Source organism: Lingula anatina, chromosome 3 (genome assembly GCF_051362555.1).
Source record: "Lingula anatina isolate TDL-2025a chromosome 3, LinAna3.0, whole genome shotgun sequence".
In the NCBI taxonomy this organism is placed as follows: Eukaryota; Metazoa; Brachiopoda; class Lingulata; order Lingulida; family Lingulidae; genus Lingula; species Lingula anatina.
Genome location: NC_141769.1, coordinates 286,773 through 302,661, shown reverse-complemented (window position 1 = coordinate 302,661; position 15,889 = coordinate 286,773). Strand labels below are relative to the sequence as shown.

General features: G+C 39.7%; 2 protein-coding genes across 2 annotated transcripts in view; one reads left to right on the top strand and one right to left on the bottom strand.

Moving 5' to 3' along the window:
* The window catches only part of LOC106169121 (guanylate-binding protein 6-like), an 86,021-nt gene extending 76,243 nt beyond the window's left edge, over positions 1-9,778 (top strand). The window contains exons 9-14 of the mRNA XM_087007682.1: positions 94-248; positions 4,166-4,239; positions 4,717-4,856; positions 6,787-7,091; positions 7,380-7,562; positions 9,680-9,778. Coding sequence (XP_086863808.1) covers positions 94-248; positions 4,166-4,239; positions 4,717-4,856; positions 6,787-7,091; positions 7,380-7,562; positions 9,680-9,778 — 956 coding nt within the window. The remainder of the gene's footprint in view (positions 1-93; positions 249-4,165; positions 4,240-4,716; positions 4,857-6,786; positions 7,092-7,379; positions 7,563-9,679) is intronic.
* A 41-nt stretch (positions 9,779-9,819) lies between these two features.
* On the bottom strand, positions 9,820-14,584 carry LOC147762754 (uncharacterized). Its single transcript, XM_087010010.1, has 2 exons — positions 14,000-14,584; positions 9,820-10,631 (listed from the first exon to the last, which is right to left on the bottom strand). Exons 1-2 carry the CDS (start codon positions 14,472-14,474, stop codon positions 10,375-10,377), a joined length of 732 nt encoding a protein of 243 aa, XP_086866136.1. The 5' UTR covers positions 14,475-14,584; the 3' UTR covers positions 9,820-10,374.
* Positions 14,585-15,889: the final 1,305 nt, after the last annotated feature.

Below are 15,889 nucleotides of genomic sequence, written 5' to 3'. Positions count from 1 at the left end.
CATTTATTACCATCTACCTATAGACTGCAAATTGGTCTCAACCATATGAAATTGATCTCAACATTAAAGTCATCCCTTCTACACCATTTTAAGGGGATCAGCTTGCCACCATGTTGCAGCAATATGTTAAAGCTGTCAATGATCCAGACACCATACCTGCCATAAAGAGTGCCTGGGATGCTAGTGTAGAGTTAAGGTGCACGAAGATACTGGAAGACATGGTGTCAAAGTACAACACTGAAATGACGGTACGTGAAATATGTTCGTGTTAGGACAATATAATAATAATAATGATAATAATAATAATATTTTATAGTCTAAAATGCAACGTTTGTTCAATAGACTTGACAAATTTATAAAATTTAAGGAAATAAAATTACTTGTGGTAATAAGATGGATAGAAGGAAAATGGAAATAAAAATAATGTGAAAGGTTTAAAATAGATATATAAAATTGATAAGAGGTGAATATTCAAACTGTTAACTAAGAGCAATCATTCGTAAAATGTATTCTTACAAAAATAAAAAAAAACAATATTGCTTTAAAAAGTAGGCTTTTTAAAATGACCAGGGTCTACAATTTGTCTAAGATTGACGGGTAAATTATTCCATTCTCTAGGTGCTGCAATTTTTAATAGCTTTGTCACCGAATAACACAAATCTTGCCTTAAAAGCCTTAAAAAGAAGTTGATCACATGATTTAAGGTTTCGAGATGGTTTATAATGTGAACATTTAAATGGGAGGGGACAAGTTTATAAGATACTGCATGTGCAAAATTTAAAAGTTTAAATAAAATGCGTGCTCGCACAGGGAGCCAGTGCAACATAATTACAACAGGGGTGATGTGGTTGTCTTTTGGAGTGCGGGTCAGTAAGCGAGCAGATATACTCTGTACACGCTGTAGCTGTTTAATTTGTTCCTCCGAAGATCCATATAAAAGGAAGTTACAGCAGTCAAGTCTTGATGTAACCAGGGTATGTATAACTGTTGCTGTAGTACAATCACTTAAATGTTTTCGTAAGGAACTAATGCTTCCAATAGTGAACATGCATGGATACGTTAGAAAATGTCCTGTCCATGGACAGTGTACTATCAAAATAGACTTCCAGATTTTTGACGTGGGATTAGACAAAATGCTAAGACTGCGGGTAATGTTCTTATTGTGTGATTGAGATATTACTTTTTCTCGTCATTGATCTTCAGTTTGTTTCTTATCATCCACCCCCTTAGGTCAGAAATATACTTGGTTATTTATAGCACAACAAATTCAGCTCAAAATTGGATCAAGCATTATTAAGCCAACAACCTATGCAAAAAATCTTGGTGTATTCTTAGATGGATCGCTTTGTATGAACAAAGATATTGCCAGTGTATGCAGGTCAGCAGTTTTTAACATTAGGAACATAAGTGCAATTCGCAATCAGTTGTCTGACTCTGCTGCAGCCACAGTCATAAATTGTTTAGTTACATCTCGATTAGATTACTGCAACTCCATTTTATACGGTTGTCCAAAGAAACAAATTGCCAGACTGCAGCGCATTCAAAATATTTCGGCCAGATTATTAACTCGGACACCCACAAGCATACACATCTCCCCAGTTTTAAAAAGTTTACACTGGCTACCTCTACAAGCCAGAATTTTATTCAAATTTTTAGTTTTTACTCACGATGCTTTTTATGGATTGGCACCAATCTACATCAATGAATTAGTTAGTCACTATGTTCCAATGCGAAATCTGCGGTCTGTAGACCAATTGCTACTCAACCCAGTAAAAATGCGATTAAAAACCTACGGTGACATATCTTTTAAAGCTGCAGGTCCAAAGGAATGGAATCTATTACCGCTGGAAATCCGAGCAATTCAGTCTACCAAACATTTTAAAAAAGAACTCAAAACATACCTTTTTAGGAAATATTTTGATTAACTCTTAATTGGTTTTATAAATCTTGTATTAATTGCATTTAATTGTATGGAATAATGGCTGTTTTACCTAGGTTTTATTTATGATATTTTATGTAGTATTATTTATGATATTTTATGTAAAGTCTACTGAACATTTTAAATGGATTTTAGACTTAAAATAAATTTATTATTATTATTTTAGAAACTGTTTCAGGGTCTCTTATATTGCGGGATGTGTAAAGCTGAGTGTCATCAGCATATATGTAATTAGCAATCTCATGAAAACGAAGGATTGCCCCAAGCGGTAAAATATCATTACAGAATATGAGTGGTCCTGTTTGCTTCCATATTTTGCGCGGACTAACGAACAAAGTCGAGAGCACGCTGGGAATTCGTCGCACGTGCGTCACCCCAACGCAAGGAGTATGAAAGGCGTGCTCATGGCGCACGATCGTGTCTCGCCAATGCACGTCGATTGAGCAACGTGTGCGACAATTTCCAAAAGTTTCAAATTTTGTTCAATCCAGCTTCTAATATGCCTCAAAAAGGCAAGAGAAAGAAGCTTAGAGAGCAGAAAAGTAGGGGGGGGGGAGAAGAAAAAGAGAGAGAACAGGAGGCAAAACTGACGTACGCCGTTCATTCTCTTTGCGTGCCACGTACGCAGACCGGGGCCCCGTATCTCGAAAGCTTCGCTGTGTTGTGCACGTGCGCAAGCGTCTCGATTCCATAACTCGCCCATACTCGTCCCATATAATACATTGTAGCTTCTATTTGACATAGCGATTCGCAATACGCGATGCTTTCGAGATACGGGGCCCGGATGGCCTTGCGGTTAGGTGTCTGCCTCCGGAGCGGGAGGACGTGGGTTCAACCCCGTCCGGTGACATACCAGTTCTTTATAAATGGTACCCGCCGTCTCCCCTCTTGACACTCAGCATTAAGGAGTTTAAGCAGGGGTTTTGTACGTTTGCTAAGCGCCTAATACGGCAACCGGGCTGTATCCTCCCCTGTGAGGCGAGAGCGACAACCTTTAGCTTGCAACAAGGCCAAAATGACCAGGCTCCCTTTGACTTAAATAAATTTGATTTGATATATATATATATATATATATATATATATAGAGAGAGAGAGAGAGAGAGAGAGAGAGAGAGAAAGAGAGAGAGAGACCGAACAAAGTTAACCTGTCATCTCCATGTTAATTGTTATAATAGTCTTCTGTTGTATTTTGATCTGTTTGCGCCCCTGATGAGGCCTCCGGGCCGAAACGGCTGCAGGGCCTTATATCAATTAACATGAAGATAACAGATTAACTTTGTTCGTTTTCTTGTCTTTCTATATCAGCTCCCCATGGTCCGTCACCATGGGTAGAGCACTCTTCCAAAGTGAATCCATTATATTCTCCGTGATGTGTGTGTGTGTGTGTGTGTGTAACTTCAACCTTCGTGGTTGCCTTATATCAATAAAGATTATTATTACAGGTATCAAAACAAACTCAAGAACTGAGAACAATTTCCACGGCCATCGCACTTTGCAATTAGCGTCCTTGCTTGAAAGAATATCTCCCTTGGACCCTGCGGCTCTACCTCCTCTACCTCTACCAAATCCACGGCCTCCACTGCACCAAAAATTTGTAGGGAACGTACGATCCTAAAATCCCTGCGTCCGGTTGTGACCGAGGCTTTATACCTAAACTATGTACGAACAAGTGGACCTACAAGTTTTTTTTTACTTTTGCCTTAACAAATTGTCAAATTCTTCCGACAAACAAATCGCAGAGGGGTAATTCAATTTTTAAAAATAAATTATGGCGTTTACTTCACTCTAAAGTATGAGAATACGTTAAGGGCCAATAAAACCCTACTCACCCCTTTAAATTCATTGACGAAACCATAGCTTCTCAAATGTCATACCTATCTCTTGGAATTAAATAAGATTATTTTCAGGATGTACCAAAAACAGTCATGAAATCAACGGTTATAGTGAATGAAACATCATATTTCTATAATCTTGACTTTGCTACTTAATGGTCATCAAAATATTATGGCGTATTTTTTTTTTTTTTTTTTTTTTTTGAGACGTTGAAATATAGGAGTGCCAAAAACTGATTCTAAAATATTATAAAAATTACTTCTTATTATCACTATTACTCACCGATGATATCTGGACTTTCTGAGTCAATTTTTTACAATTGAAAAATGGTGTAATGAAATACCTCTAAAAGCTGAACATATTATAACTATATAACCATATTGCTGTATTTAGGAAGCGATCAACAAAGCCTGCCTCGGAGAATCGGAGATGCTTCCTATAGAAGAAAGAGATGATGATCCTAAAAAGTAAGATTTAAGAAGCTATATAAACCCGATTAAATCAGAATGTAAAAGTAGATGCTGTTAAAAAGAACATTCAAGTACAGTCTTAATATATAATAATTTTAAAAATTGTTATGAAGAATTCAGTAAATGTATGTGGTGACACGAAAACAGCCTATGCAATTCTAAAAAAAGATGTGACATATTGTATGTACCCAACTAGTCAAGCACTCCGAGAGCGCAGACCTCCGCCAAGGCAGCGATTTTTGATTATTATTGATTATTAATTGATTATTGACCCGGATCACCACCAAAAACTAATCATGTCACTTCCGACAGTTCCTGAAAAGTTCATCAAAATTGGACCATAACTTTTTGAGTTATGTTGATGGCAAACAAACAAACAAACGAACAGACAAACAGGAAAGAAAACATAACCTCCTTGGCGGAGGTAATAACTAGAAGAATACAATATTGATATGAAATGTTTCGTCTTTTCAGAGCAAGCTTAATGAGAACCCACGATGCTGTTATGGACAATGTTTGCAACGAGTTAAAGAGGCAAATTGAGTTCTTCGGAGCTGATGGAGACAGACAAGATTCCAACGACGAACTTTTCTTTGTTTTGAAAGCAAGGATAGGTGAGGAAAACGAATATGTTAGCATAGAATATCTTATATAAATTGCTTATTCACAATACTTCAAACACACGGAACCCCTATTTAAGTATTCAAGGATATTCAAGATTTGCCAGTAATAGCCGGTCTGATGACATGAGATGACGATGAGATTTGCCCCGGAGTTGCTCCAGGGCAATTCCGTGTACCCGCCCTGTTGAAAATAGGTCGTAGAGTTAGAATTGTTATTTTACATTTAGTTCTTACAACATAAGAAAACTAAAGAAAATTAAATTAATGACGTATTGATTTAGTTGAAGAAACATTTTAGCATGTCAGTAGTATGAAAAAATACGTTGTTAGGCCCTTTTTAAAATTGTTATAATTCTATTTTTACAAGGTTTAACACAGATTTTATTTCACAAAATATATTTTCAACCATTTTCTATCAACACATACCAAAATCATATGGATACAACCTGCCAAAAGATGTGTGCATTCAACGAAGGGGAGGGGTTTAAGTATGCGGGAAACATGCCTTAGTAGAATGAATCGTGACAGTGCCATTTTGATAAATTTGTATTGGTTATTAAAGCTCTTTCCTTAACCCATCATATGGATTACCTAAAATAATTTGATGTATAGGATTTTTTAAAAGAATATTTAAAATTATAGCTTTTCAAGAGCTAAAAATGCTATATTTTGTCAACATGTTAGCAGTATCTCCCCAAAAAATATTTTGATTTGCTGGTATTATTAAAAGAATAAATGCTATAGGATAAAGAATAAATAAATTTCTATTTATCTATAATAAAAGTTGATAAAAGGCCCATCTCAACTTATCAACATTTTTGTAAACATGCCAAAATGTAGGAGAGAACAATCTACCAGTACCCAGTATCATTCAGTCTCTCTCCCTTTCTCTCTCTCTTTTTGAAAACGACCAGTGTTGAAAAAGGTAAGCTCTCTACCATCTCTAAAATTTTTAATTGACGATTGCAATCACTTCCTTTAATCATATTAAAATAGTACCCTCTGACCAATGGGTGCGGTAGTCTGTTACAAAAGTGTTGAAAAGCACACTGTGATTTTGTACGTATTTTAAGGGGGGGGGGGGGTTTGAGATTTCAAAGGGCAATAAAATAGTGCTAGGAAAGTAATTGGCGATTCAATAGTAGAGGGTGAAAGCGAGGAGCTAAAAGCCCTTTTTTCGTATAGCTCATAGCCCACTAGGACAAGCCATTGTTTTGAAAACAAAGCTACACCTCGTCCTGTCTACCGACAAAAGGGTTCAACGTACAAATAGACAACTGTTATCCTTAATTACCACTTACTCAAATGAGGAAGTGTGATCAAAATCAGGATGGTTAAATGCAAACCAGATCCAGACACCGCAATGGCCAGCTCTATGCCTAGATCACAACCTGATGAATGTGTGAGATATCGTCTGAAATGGATAACTTGAAACAAAAATTGTTTCATGATATCTTTGCAATGTATGTGGATCACTCTGTAAACGTAACAGCTTTTTGGCTTCACGCCCAGACGCGTCAAGTGCGTCCTCCAATCCAGAGACAAAATACTAAAACTTAGCTTTGATTCGTTACGATAACTATCTTATTCATTGGTTGTACTGTCAGTGATTTTTTGGTAAAAAATCATTTTAGAAGATGGATTAAGAGCATTGGTTTGTGGCATGATTTTCTTCATCACATAACGCACTGTATTAGGGTTGGCCCGTTTTCCTAAGGGGAGTACTATACCAATAAAACGCGGTAGGTTGAAATATAATTTCTTTTTCAAGTATATTTTTAAAAAAACTTTGAAAGCTGCTATAAACTATATGTATGTTAGTAATGCTTTGGCAATTATTGTTGTCAACTATTGGTCTACTTTCAAAATTTCCAATTTATGTAAATACCTTTGAAAAAAAGTCCACTGTTTTTCCCCATAGTTCAGAGGCAAACAAACGAAAATCAAGAATATGATGATATTACCGGTGGGGAACTGCAACGTTACCTGCAGGAGAATCGTGACAGGTCTCGTCGTTACTGTGAGAAGGTATTCAAGGAACTCCTGGATGGATTGAAACAACGCCTGAGCCCAATACCCGATGGCTACACAGGGGAAAAACTGAAATCAGACTTAGACCGACTAAAGGAGTCTTACCTGCAGCAGGCTATAGGGCCCATGAAGTTGACCATGCTGCAAGAGAGGTGGGAATCATCCGATATGACTGGATTCTTCGAAATGTGCAAGGTATGTTACTCCTGGAACGCCATGGGCACTGGGTAGCATTGGTTTTATGGTAGCTTACCTAAGTTTTTTTGGTGCTTTTGAAAAGGCTTTTAGCGATGAGTAGAGACGTGATCACTGAACAGCTCCAAGTTGATTATATTTAATGAAATTATGAAATTCTGTTTTACACTGTAACTTATGTAAAGCTTGGACATAATAACGTTATTATGTCCAAGTGTTAAGCAAAGTATTAATTATGCAAAGCAAACCTTTATTTACCAGTTATTTGCCAATCCCATTGTCTTACAGGAAATCCGTAGATTAAAAATGGAAGAGGTTGAAGCAAAGAGACAGCGAGACATCTTGGAATTGAAAGAAAAGGAAAACCAACGCAAACTTCAAGAAGCACAAGAGGAACATGAGAGGGAAATGAAGGAACAGGCAAAGGCAATGGAAAGAGTAATAGAAATAAACCAGGAAAATATTGAAAAGGTAAGGAAGCTTGAAAAGAGTATTCTAGTCACCAGTGCTATCCTAAAATGTCAACTTGTTAACTTAAGGGCATATGCACTGAAATATAGGGTGGTTTGTTTTAAAGCACAGAATAATACTGATATAATCAAAGCAATGATCCAGGCGCTATATGTTATTGGTTTACTGAATACTGGTATATACCATAAGGGAATATGTTGATTTAAAGTATCGATACCAAATATAAATTGCATTTTAAACTATATTCGCGCCTATGGAAGTCTACAGATAGTTCAGTTGGACCTAGTTTAACTAAATCTGTCAATGCACCATACAAATTCATTTTGGGTTACGCTGGGTATTGGTAGCCAAATGAAAGCTTGAACTTCCTTGCTCGAATTTACCAACCGCACGCAAATAACGCTGTTCTCGCTAGCTTTGAGGATTTTCTTTGCAATGAGCATCCACGTCGCATGGACATCTTTCTGTTTATGCAGTAACGGTAATGTGCCATGAATTTCGTACAAAATAAATTAATTAAAATAAAAGAAAATGGCTTTTGTCGAAATTCATGAAATGGGAAATGCTCAGAAATTTCAGATGTTCCAATTTTATGAAATTCTTTTTTTTTTTTTTAATTTTATTATTAAACATATACAAACATAATACAGCACATTACAAAGAAGACAAACATACAAGAACATGAAAATACATCACAGAATCAGAAAACACATTACATTACAAATACAAAAAGATACACTACATCCGTACAGTTTTATAACTTAATACATACACTTTTATGAGTGCACAGTCACTGGAATATTATTTTAATATTGTAGAACGTACAATACAATATACAAAATTCTACAGTACATTACAGAGTACATTACAAACTGAAAAATACGTAACAAAACAAGGTGATACTGTGCACCAGTATGAGAACTAGAGATGTAATAGATTGTGTGTCTTAATATAATGTAGTGTATATGCACATTCATACACACATCTTTCACTTACAACCTCACACATCCGAAGGCGCACGCACACTGTGCACACTGTAGTGCACACAAATACTTATAATACAGATGCTCAGTCACTGAAATACTGACCTTATTTTGAGCAAGAAATAAAAATGCATATTATTTTATGAAATTCTGTTATTTTTGACGGAAGGTGTCGCTAGGCCTTACGTTATCTTTTCCCGACGCTCTCTGTGTCAGTTACCACACTATATAAAAGGTGAGTGTCCATAAATGCGACCCAAAGGATACATGTAGTTTAAAACCAGAACCACTATCGGGCTTAAAAGTTTATTAAACTACATAAAAGTTTACATAAAATTACATAACTACAGTAAACGTTAACTACTTCAACAAAGTACATCAGCCCGTATGTTAATGAGTTGCAACCCTTAGATACAGGTAGCAATATTACTAATTGCAGCTGTTCAAAATTCCCATTTACTAAGCGTAAATGTTAAAAAAAAAAAACTAAGTGAACATCATGTACGCAAAATGTGTAATGCCAATGTAAGAGGCGCCTTCCGCCCATATGAGGGACGGGAGGGTGGGAAAATCTTCTACGCTAATGCTTAAGCCGCTTTTAATTGAAGCAAAATGGGCTCGAGCGCCCTTACACGCTGCTGTCCAGCTTTAACGGCTGCCAGGCTCTAACTGCCAATTATTTTGAATGCGCCACGTGAGCTGGCTGACCAATCCCGAGCCCGCAGCCTAGGCGTCCCTCTAGTGGTGGTTTTAAATACCATTCCCAAAGGGAAAGGGTATATAAAACCAGAACCACTATCGGGCTTAAAAGTTTATTAAACTACATAAAAGTTTACATAAAATTACATAACTACAGTAAACGTTAACTACTTCAACAAAGTACATCAACCCGTATGTTAATGAGTTGTAACCCTTAGATACAGGTAGCAATATTACTAATTGCAGCTGTTCAAAATTCCCAACCCAGAGTATGAGTAGGTGAGTGAAAATGAAAATAGACGTAATTGAACTTAAAAACTGCCATCCAGACATATAACAGTGGGCCTCGTCTTTGGGGGCAGTCACAGGTTGTTAATTTCCAGTCCACTACTTTAAGTTTTTCATAATTTAACTACAAGTTCAAACTTTCTGCAGCGCTCCCACCATTACATCGTATTTCATATCCGCCGAGGGTTTGATGTATTGGAATACCGCGTCACTAGACCAGTCTCCCATGGCCTTCACCATCGCTAAAGGAGTACCGATAGAAAAAACCACGTAGCTCCTCCCCTGCGGAGACTGTGAGTATTGTACGTCGCGGTGGAAAGTCCGATCCCTCGAAGTGACCGTGCACGTTTTTGACGAAAGCCTGCCGATGTGAGGAGAGTGGTCTCTCCGTTGTAAGAAGTGGCAAGGAGCGGCGCAGATTCCGGGACGTCCATGGACATCCTCAGAAAATTTGTCAGCGCTGTTGTGGGGCATAAAGGGCTGCCGTGACGAAAGGGGAGTGTAACGATATGGGTTCTCTGGCCGTACTGATTGTTTTTCAATTTGGTTACTCTTAGGGTGCATCCACGTTTTGTAAATGTCAAGCCGCGGCGACATATAGATAGGCCGCTATCTGTCTGAGACCGGGCCGTAATATTGGTAACTCTGAGCATTCCAAAGAAAGCGATCAGACAAGCTGCCTACGTCTGTGCTTGTTCTAAATCGTTCAGGTTGAGGAATGATCGTAGGTTTGAAAGCTGTGGTGGTAGGATGGGTGCTTTCTGGGAGCCCGGATCCCCTTTGTGTCTCTTAATACCACCCAGGGTCGTCTTCAGCTCCCACGAACACAGAGGGTTAGGAAGTCAGAAATCCGTGTGGATGATCCGGACGATGTTTAGGTACTGCCGAAGAGATGAGAAAGCGCACGATCGTGCCCGGTAAGCGGCGTATCTGCAGATGTTGGTGGGGGATATAGGAATCGGTTTACAGTTAATTTCCTCACAAAACTTGATATAAGCTCTTAGATGTGATCTATAAGTTGATTTAGTAGAGGCCGAGAAAAGTTGAGCTCTCCAGAAGTTCACTTCATTATCTAGTTGTTGTCTCAGTCTATCGGAGCCTGGGATAAAGAAAAGAAAAAGAGGAATTAGTCATATGGTCTTGCAGAAAATACACTGGCGGCTGCCTGTGTAAGCTTAAATACCAGTGATGGACTAATTCGAGAAAAAGAGAGCAATATTCTGGCTCATGCATTCGTGACACGGAATCGGTCATTTTATTTTCTTCCCCGGCTATATGGATCGCATAAATTGAAAAGTCATATTTCAGCGCTAGGGGAGATAATTCCTTAAGAAGGTTGTTGCAGGCGGTGTTTGGCGAAGCCCCTTTGTTTAAAATGTTCATTGCCACTTCACTATCAGTGTAAACAATGACGCGTTGTGCCTTCCACAGCGGGGACCACCTGTACGTAGCCAGGACGATGGATGCTAATTCCTTGACATTGATGTGTTCACCCCCTAACTAGTGAGGAGCGTCCTGTATCCAGTTAGTGTAAAACCAATCTCCGCAGTAGAACGCTCCACCTGCTGTGATGCTGGAGTCGGTATACACCTGTTGAATCGGTCGCGCGTCCCATATGAGTTTTGTATTGTTTCCCGTGATGAGCCACTTGCTCCACCAAAGGAGGTCTTTACGTAATGGGTTTAGCTTGCACTTATGACTGGCTCTTATCAGTGAAGCTATGGAGTTAAATATATTTCGTGTGTTCTACCCCATGGGGTGACGTTCGATGCCCAGACTAACTTCCCGGCCAGGGATTCAAGCTGACGTCTGCTGGCGCGCACGCGGCTTTGAAATGTTTGGATCAAGCGGAGTAAGTCGCGAACTTTTTGTTCCTCTAAAGAGAGTACACCTTCAGCAGTATCTATGACGATGCCTAGAAACGTTAGGCGAGTCGTTGGGTCACAGACTTTTTTCCAGTTGATGCCAAAACCCAGGAGTCTTAAAAGATTGATTAATGTGCTATAAGCCTGCTTGCATCGTTCAAATGTCTCTCCTATAACCAAAAAGTCATCTAAATAAACTACGACGTGGAAGCCTCGTTTCTCCATCATCCGCTTTACCGCTTGTGTTAACCGGTGAAAATTTTCGGGGCTTTTGCGGGCCCCGAATGGGAGTCTCGTGTCCACTAAAGTCCTTGGCTCAGTTGAACCAGCAAAGTTCCATTTAAGCCCAGTAAGGGTTAACTGGGAAGGGTGTAACGCGACAGTTCTATATGCTGAGTGGAGGTCAACTTTGCTGAGAAAATATCCTGGTTTAATCTTATCCAGTGCCGACCGTATAGTCTCGTATCGAAATGTTTGTTTTGTTGCGTAATCGTTTACTGCTGCCCCTTCAGGTCTGCTGTAATCATGAATAATAATAATAATAATAATTTATTCAGCTTTGAATGTTACAATTTAACATTGTTTGCTGTCTAGACTACTACAGAAACTACCATATTATGCTTACATAAAAGAGAGTGCTACTTCACTGTGCTCTTAACTGTATATAATGTGATATTGCTTTCAGTGACTTATGGTCTCGAGGGTTAAGATGGATGGATAGTTTCTGATCACTGCCTGCTAATTCATAATTTTGTCTCACTGTATTTGGGAGGGAACTGAGCATATTTTGTCGCTCTCTTTGGTATTTACTACAAATGAGGAAGAAATGTTTTTCGTCCTCTATTTCCGTTTTACAGCTTGTGCACATTCTCTCTTCCAGGGGGATTTTCATGTGCCTGCCTTTCTCTATCGCCAGCTCATGGTCACTAATTCTCATTTTAGCAATGTATTTTTTGTCTGAGCTTGTGGCTTTTATTTTTAAGTAATTTTCGAGATCGTATGAGTTTTTTACTTTTCGATAAGTACGCAGTTTATTGTTGTCCTCCTTGCTCAAGTCTTCCCAAAAGAGTCCTTCAATTTTTAGATTAATTTGTTTTTCTATGTGTGGTGTTTCATCCCAATTTTGAATTCCCCAATTTTGTCTAAATGACGCCACTGTTTTAGTCCAATTATCTATTTTCAAAATTTTTTCTTCGTTAAATGTTTGTTTCAGTATTCTTGTATTCGGGAGATTTTTAAGTCTGATGTAATATTTTTGCATAGATTTAATTATATCTGTAAGGATTGGGTATCTACCCAATTCTGCTCTGCAGGCATTATTACTGGCAGTTTTTCTCACTCCTAAAACCCATTTGCACATTTTTAATTGAATTTGCTCGAATGGCATGTTATTGATTTTATTTAGGCCCAGTGATTTTTGTTTAAGAATTTCTTGTCCCCATACCTCGCTACCATATAGCAAAATTGGTTTTACGGTTCTATCAAATAGCTTCATTTGTAATAGTGGGGAAGATATGTTTTGGGAGGATAAAGTGCTTTTTAGTGCAAACATGGCCTTCGATGCTTTTTGTTTTAGGTTGTGCATTGCTTTATTGAGATTACCTGTATTAGTGAAGGAATGTGAGTGAATTAGTGAATTAGTGAATAAGAAGGATGCCGCCGTCAGGTTTTGGCACTGCGGAAATTGCACTAATTATCGTAGGCTGGAGTTCTAGTTCAATATAGTGACCCTCCTCTATTTCTGTTTTTATTTGAGTCTCAACTTTATGCTTGAAAGCTTCGCAAGTAGCGGATCTACTGTTTTCTACTTCAGTTCTCGTGATGCGATCCAGATCTAAATCGTCGACTATTCGGAAGCCCTCCCGAATACCATTAATTATAAAATCATGGTCTGTATCTCCTTGTAGTTCCTTTTCCCATTTTTGAGTGTTTTTGTGCAGCGGAGATTCTTTTGCGGCGTGCGTTTGTCAATGCGAAGGATTTCTTGCTGTGGGACTGGTCCCTTGCTGCTTGTGCGTGTATTCCCCATGAGTAGTACTGGAACAGGCTACACACACGTGAACATAACGGCAGTTCGGGAAAGAGCAGCCCTGGCGACCGTTAAATTTCATACAAATGGGTCTACCCGTCGCTGTGTCCAATTTTGTTTGTTTCCCTCTGGTTGTTGGTTGGGTTGAATTCGGTTTTTACAACACCTGCATGAGAAAGGCGCTGTCGGTTCCCCATGGAAATCCCATCTCGCTCTGAGATTTCCTATACTCTGCGTCGAAGCGTAAGACTGATTGCCAATTAAAAGATTGACCCATGCATGCCACTTTTGTCACGTAGCTGGTGTAGTCCATGACTGTTTTAATGTCCGCGCCGTCGTCGGCCACCATTTCCCTTAATATTTTCATCGACGCTTCTGTGTATTGCAGTGGGGAAATGCGCTTCAGGGGAAGTTTTCTGTCGGAGAGGGTAAGTTGTAAATCGCCAATACGGACTGGTGTGTCACTTTTCGCTTCAAATTTGTCTGCAAACATTACATAGCTACGTATGTCGCAATGCTTGTTAAGTTTTCTTTGTCTATTAGGAGTTGAAAAAGGATCAAAAATCCCCTTACCGTCGTGCTCTCTCTGATGAACTATGTTTGGTTGATTCCCATTCCCGTTCCCAATGTCTAGTAGTTGGCATAACCTGGTGTAATCGAGGTCCCCGGTGTTTCCTGTTTCAGTTTGCGCGCTGGGGGCCGCCATATTAGGGGTCCCGGATGTCCCTGGCAAGATGGCTGGGGCCTCGTCTTGGGTTTTCTTGTCTCCAGTTTCGGGAGTAGAGGTTGCAGCAGACACACTGTTAGACGTAGCTGGACTCTGGTTGTTCTGTGGCTGAGCACTATGTTCTTGTTGTAGGGTAAGCACCGCATCTTGGAGAAGGAGGATCTGAGCCAGCGGTAGAGATTTACTGAAATGTCTTTGAATGAGTGGCTCTGTGAGTTTCTTGCAACTCCTGAGTGAGAAGAATCCTGCATCCTTTAAGATTTCTACCGTGTCTTCCGAGAGCTCGTTAGCCTCCACCCAAGACTGGAATTCTTCAGCCATTGTCAGGGAGAAAAGAACAAAAAAATCTTCTACGCTTATGCTTAAGCCGCTTTTAATTGAAGCAAAATGGGCTCGAGCGCCCTTACACGCTGCTGTACAGCTTTAACGGCTGCCAGGCTCTAACTGCCAATTATTTTGAATGCGCCACGTGAGCTGGCTGACCAATCCCGAGCCCGCAGCCTAGGCTTCCCTCTAGTGGTGGTTTTAAATACCATTCCCAAAGGGAAAGGGTATTTCACCCGATCAATGCATGTGTACGGCCCAAGGTGTTAGGTGACAATGTGTTCTGTTGGCCAGGGACGCAAAACAGCATCGTAGTGTCGTTTTTCAAAAGCTTTACTGACAGCCAGAAACTAATTGTCGTTGTCCGAAAACGATCCAAGGGCTCAGAACGGGAGTGGGCGGACGAGAGATGGCCGGCGATTAGCGTTTACCCCGATCACTTTACCTTTACCCTGAAAGCCTGTGTAACAGTAACCCAAGTCTCCCAAGTCCGTCTCTCCTGTCCTGTTAATGGTTTTCCGTAGGACTACCATTACTTGGAAATAGTAGTCCTACTGGGTCTTGGGTTCCTGGCTCATAATTATAGTAAGTAGGATTTGTATTACCGGCGGACTTTTATTCCTGTTACACCTATGACAGTAATGGAAGTCCGGCCATTTGAAAGTACTATCCTTATTCAGTAAGACGGTTAAATGATAGGCTTATATGAAAATCCTTCTGATGTGCCATATACATGACAAAAATGGACTGTTTGGAAATTCAGCTCGTCTGTGTAGTGGTTAGCGTGCAAGCTCGTAAGATAAGTATTCATGAATCGGCCTGAGACCTACCTTTGACAGCCCCCCTTTCCCCCGCCCGTTTTACTTGTTGTAGCAAAATGTGTATTGGTGTTTTTAATGCCTTACATGTGTTCGAAGTTCCGTGATCATTACACTTACAACTTTTTTTTTTAAGCATCAAAGCGCCCAAATAGTAAAGAAATATTACAGAACATTATATATTGCATTTTCAAGGACCTGCAGTACTTGGAAACTATCGTCCTGCGGACTTTGAATCTTACTTAGTAATGAATGCCCTATGACTTCCATTCAATGCATGCACTAGGAATTGCATTCCTAGGACTTAGTGTCCGGGCGGACACTAGGACGTGCACTCTTGCCACACCGGGCTCAGTGTTACCGTCTCTTCCTTCCCTCCTCTGAAACCCAGACGTCAGCCGATCGGTGTCTATGGCGCACATGTAGTCTTCATCGGCGGTTAATGTCTACCGCGACCAGGTTGGTTGCCTTCACCGTTGAAGACGGGCGGAGCTTTACGTGCGTGTGCAGCGTCTCCTCGACGTACGCATGTAGGTGTCTACGACGCATGCATACGTAACCTTCACTGCAGACGCCGGACTGGGCATAACGGTC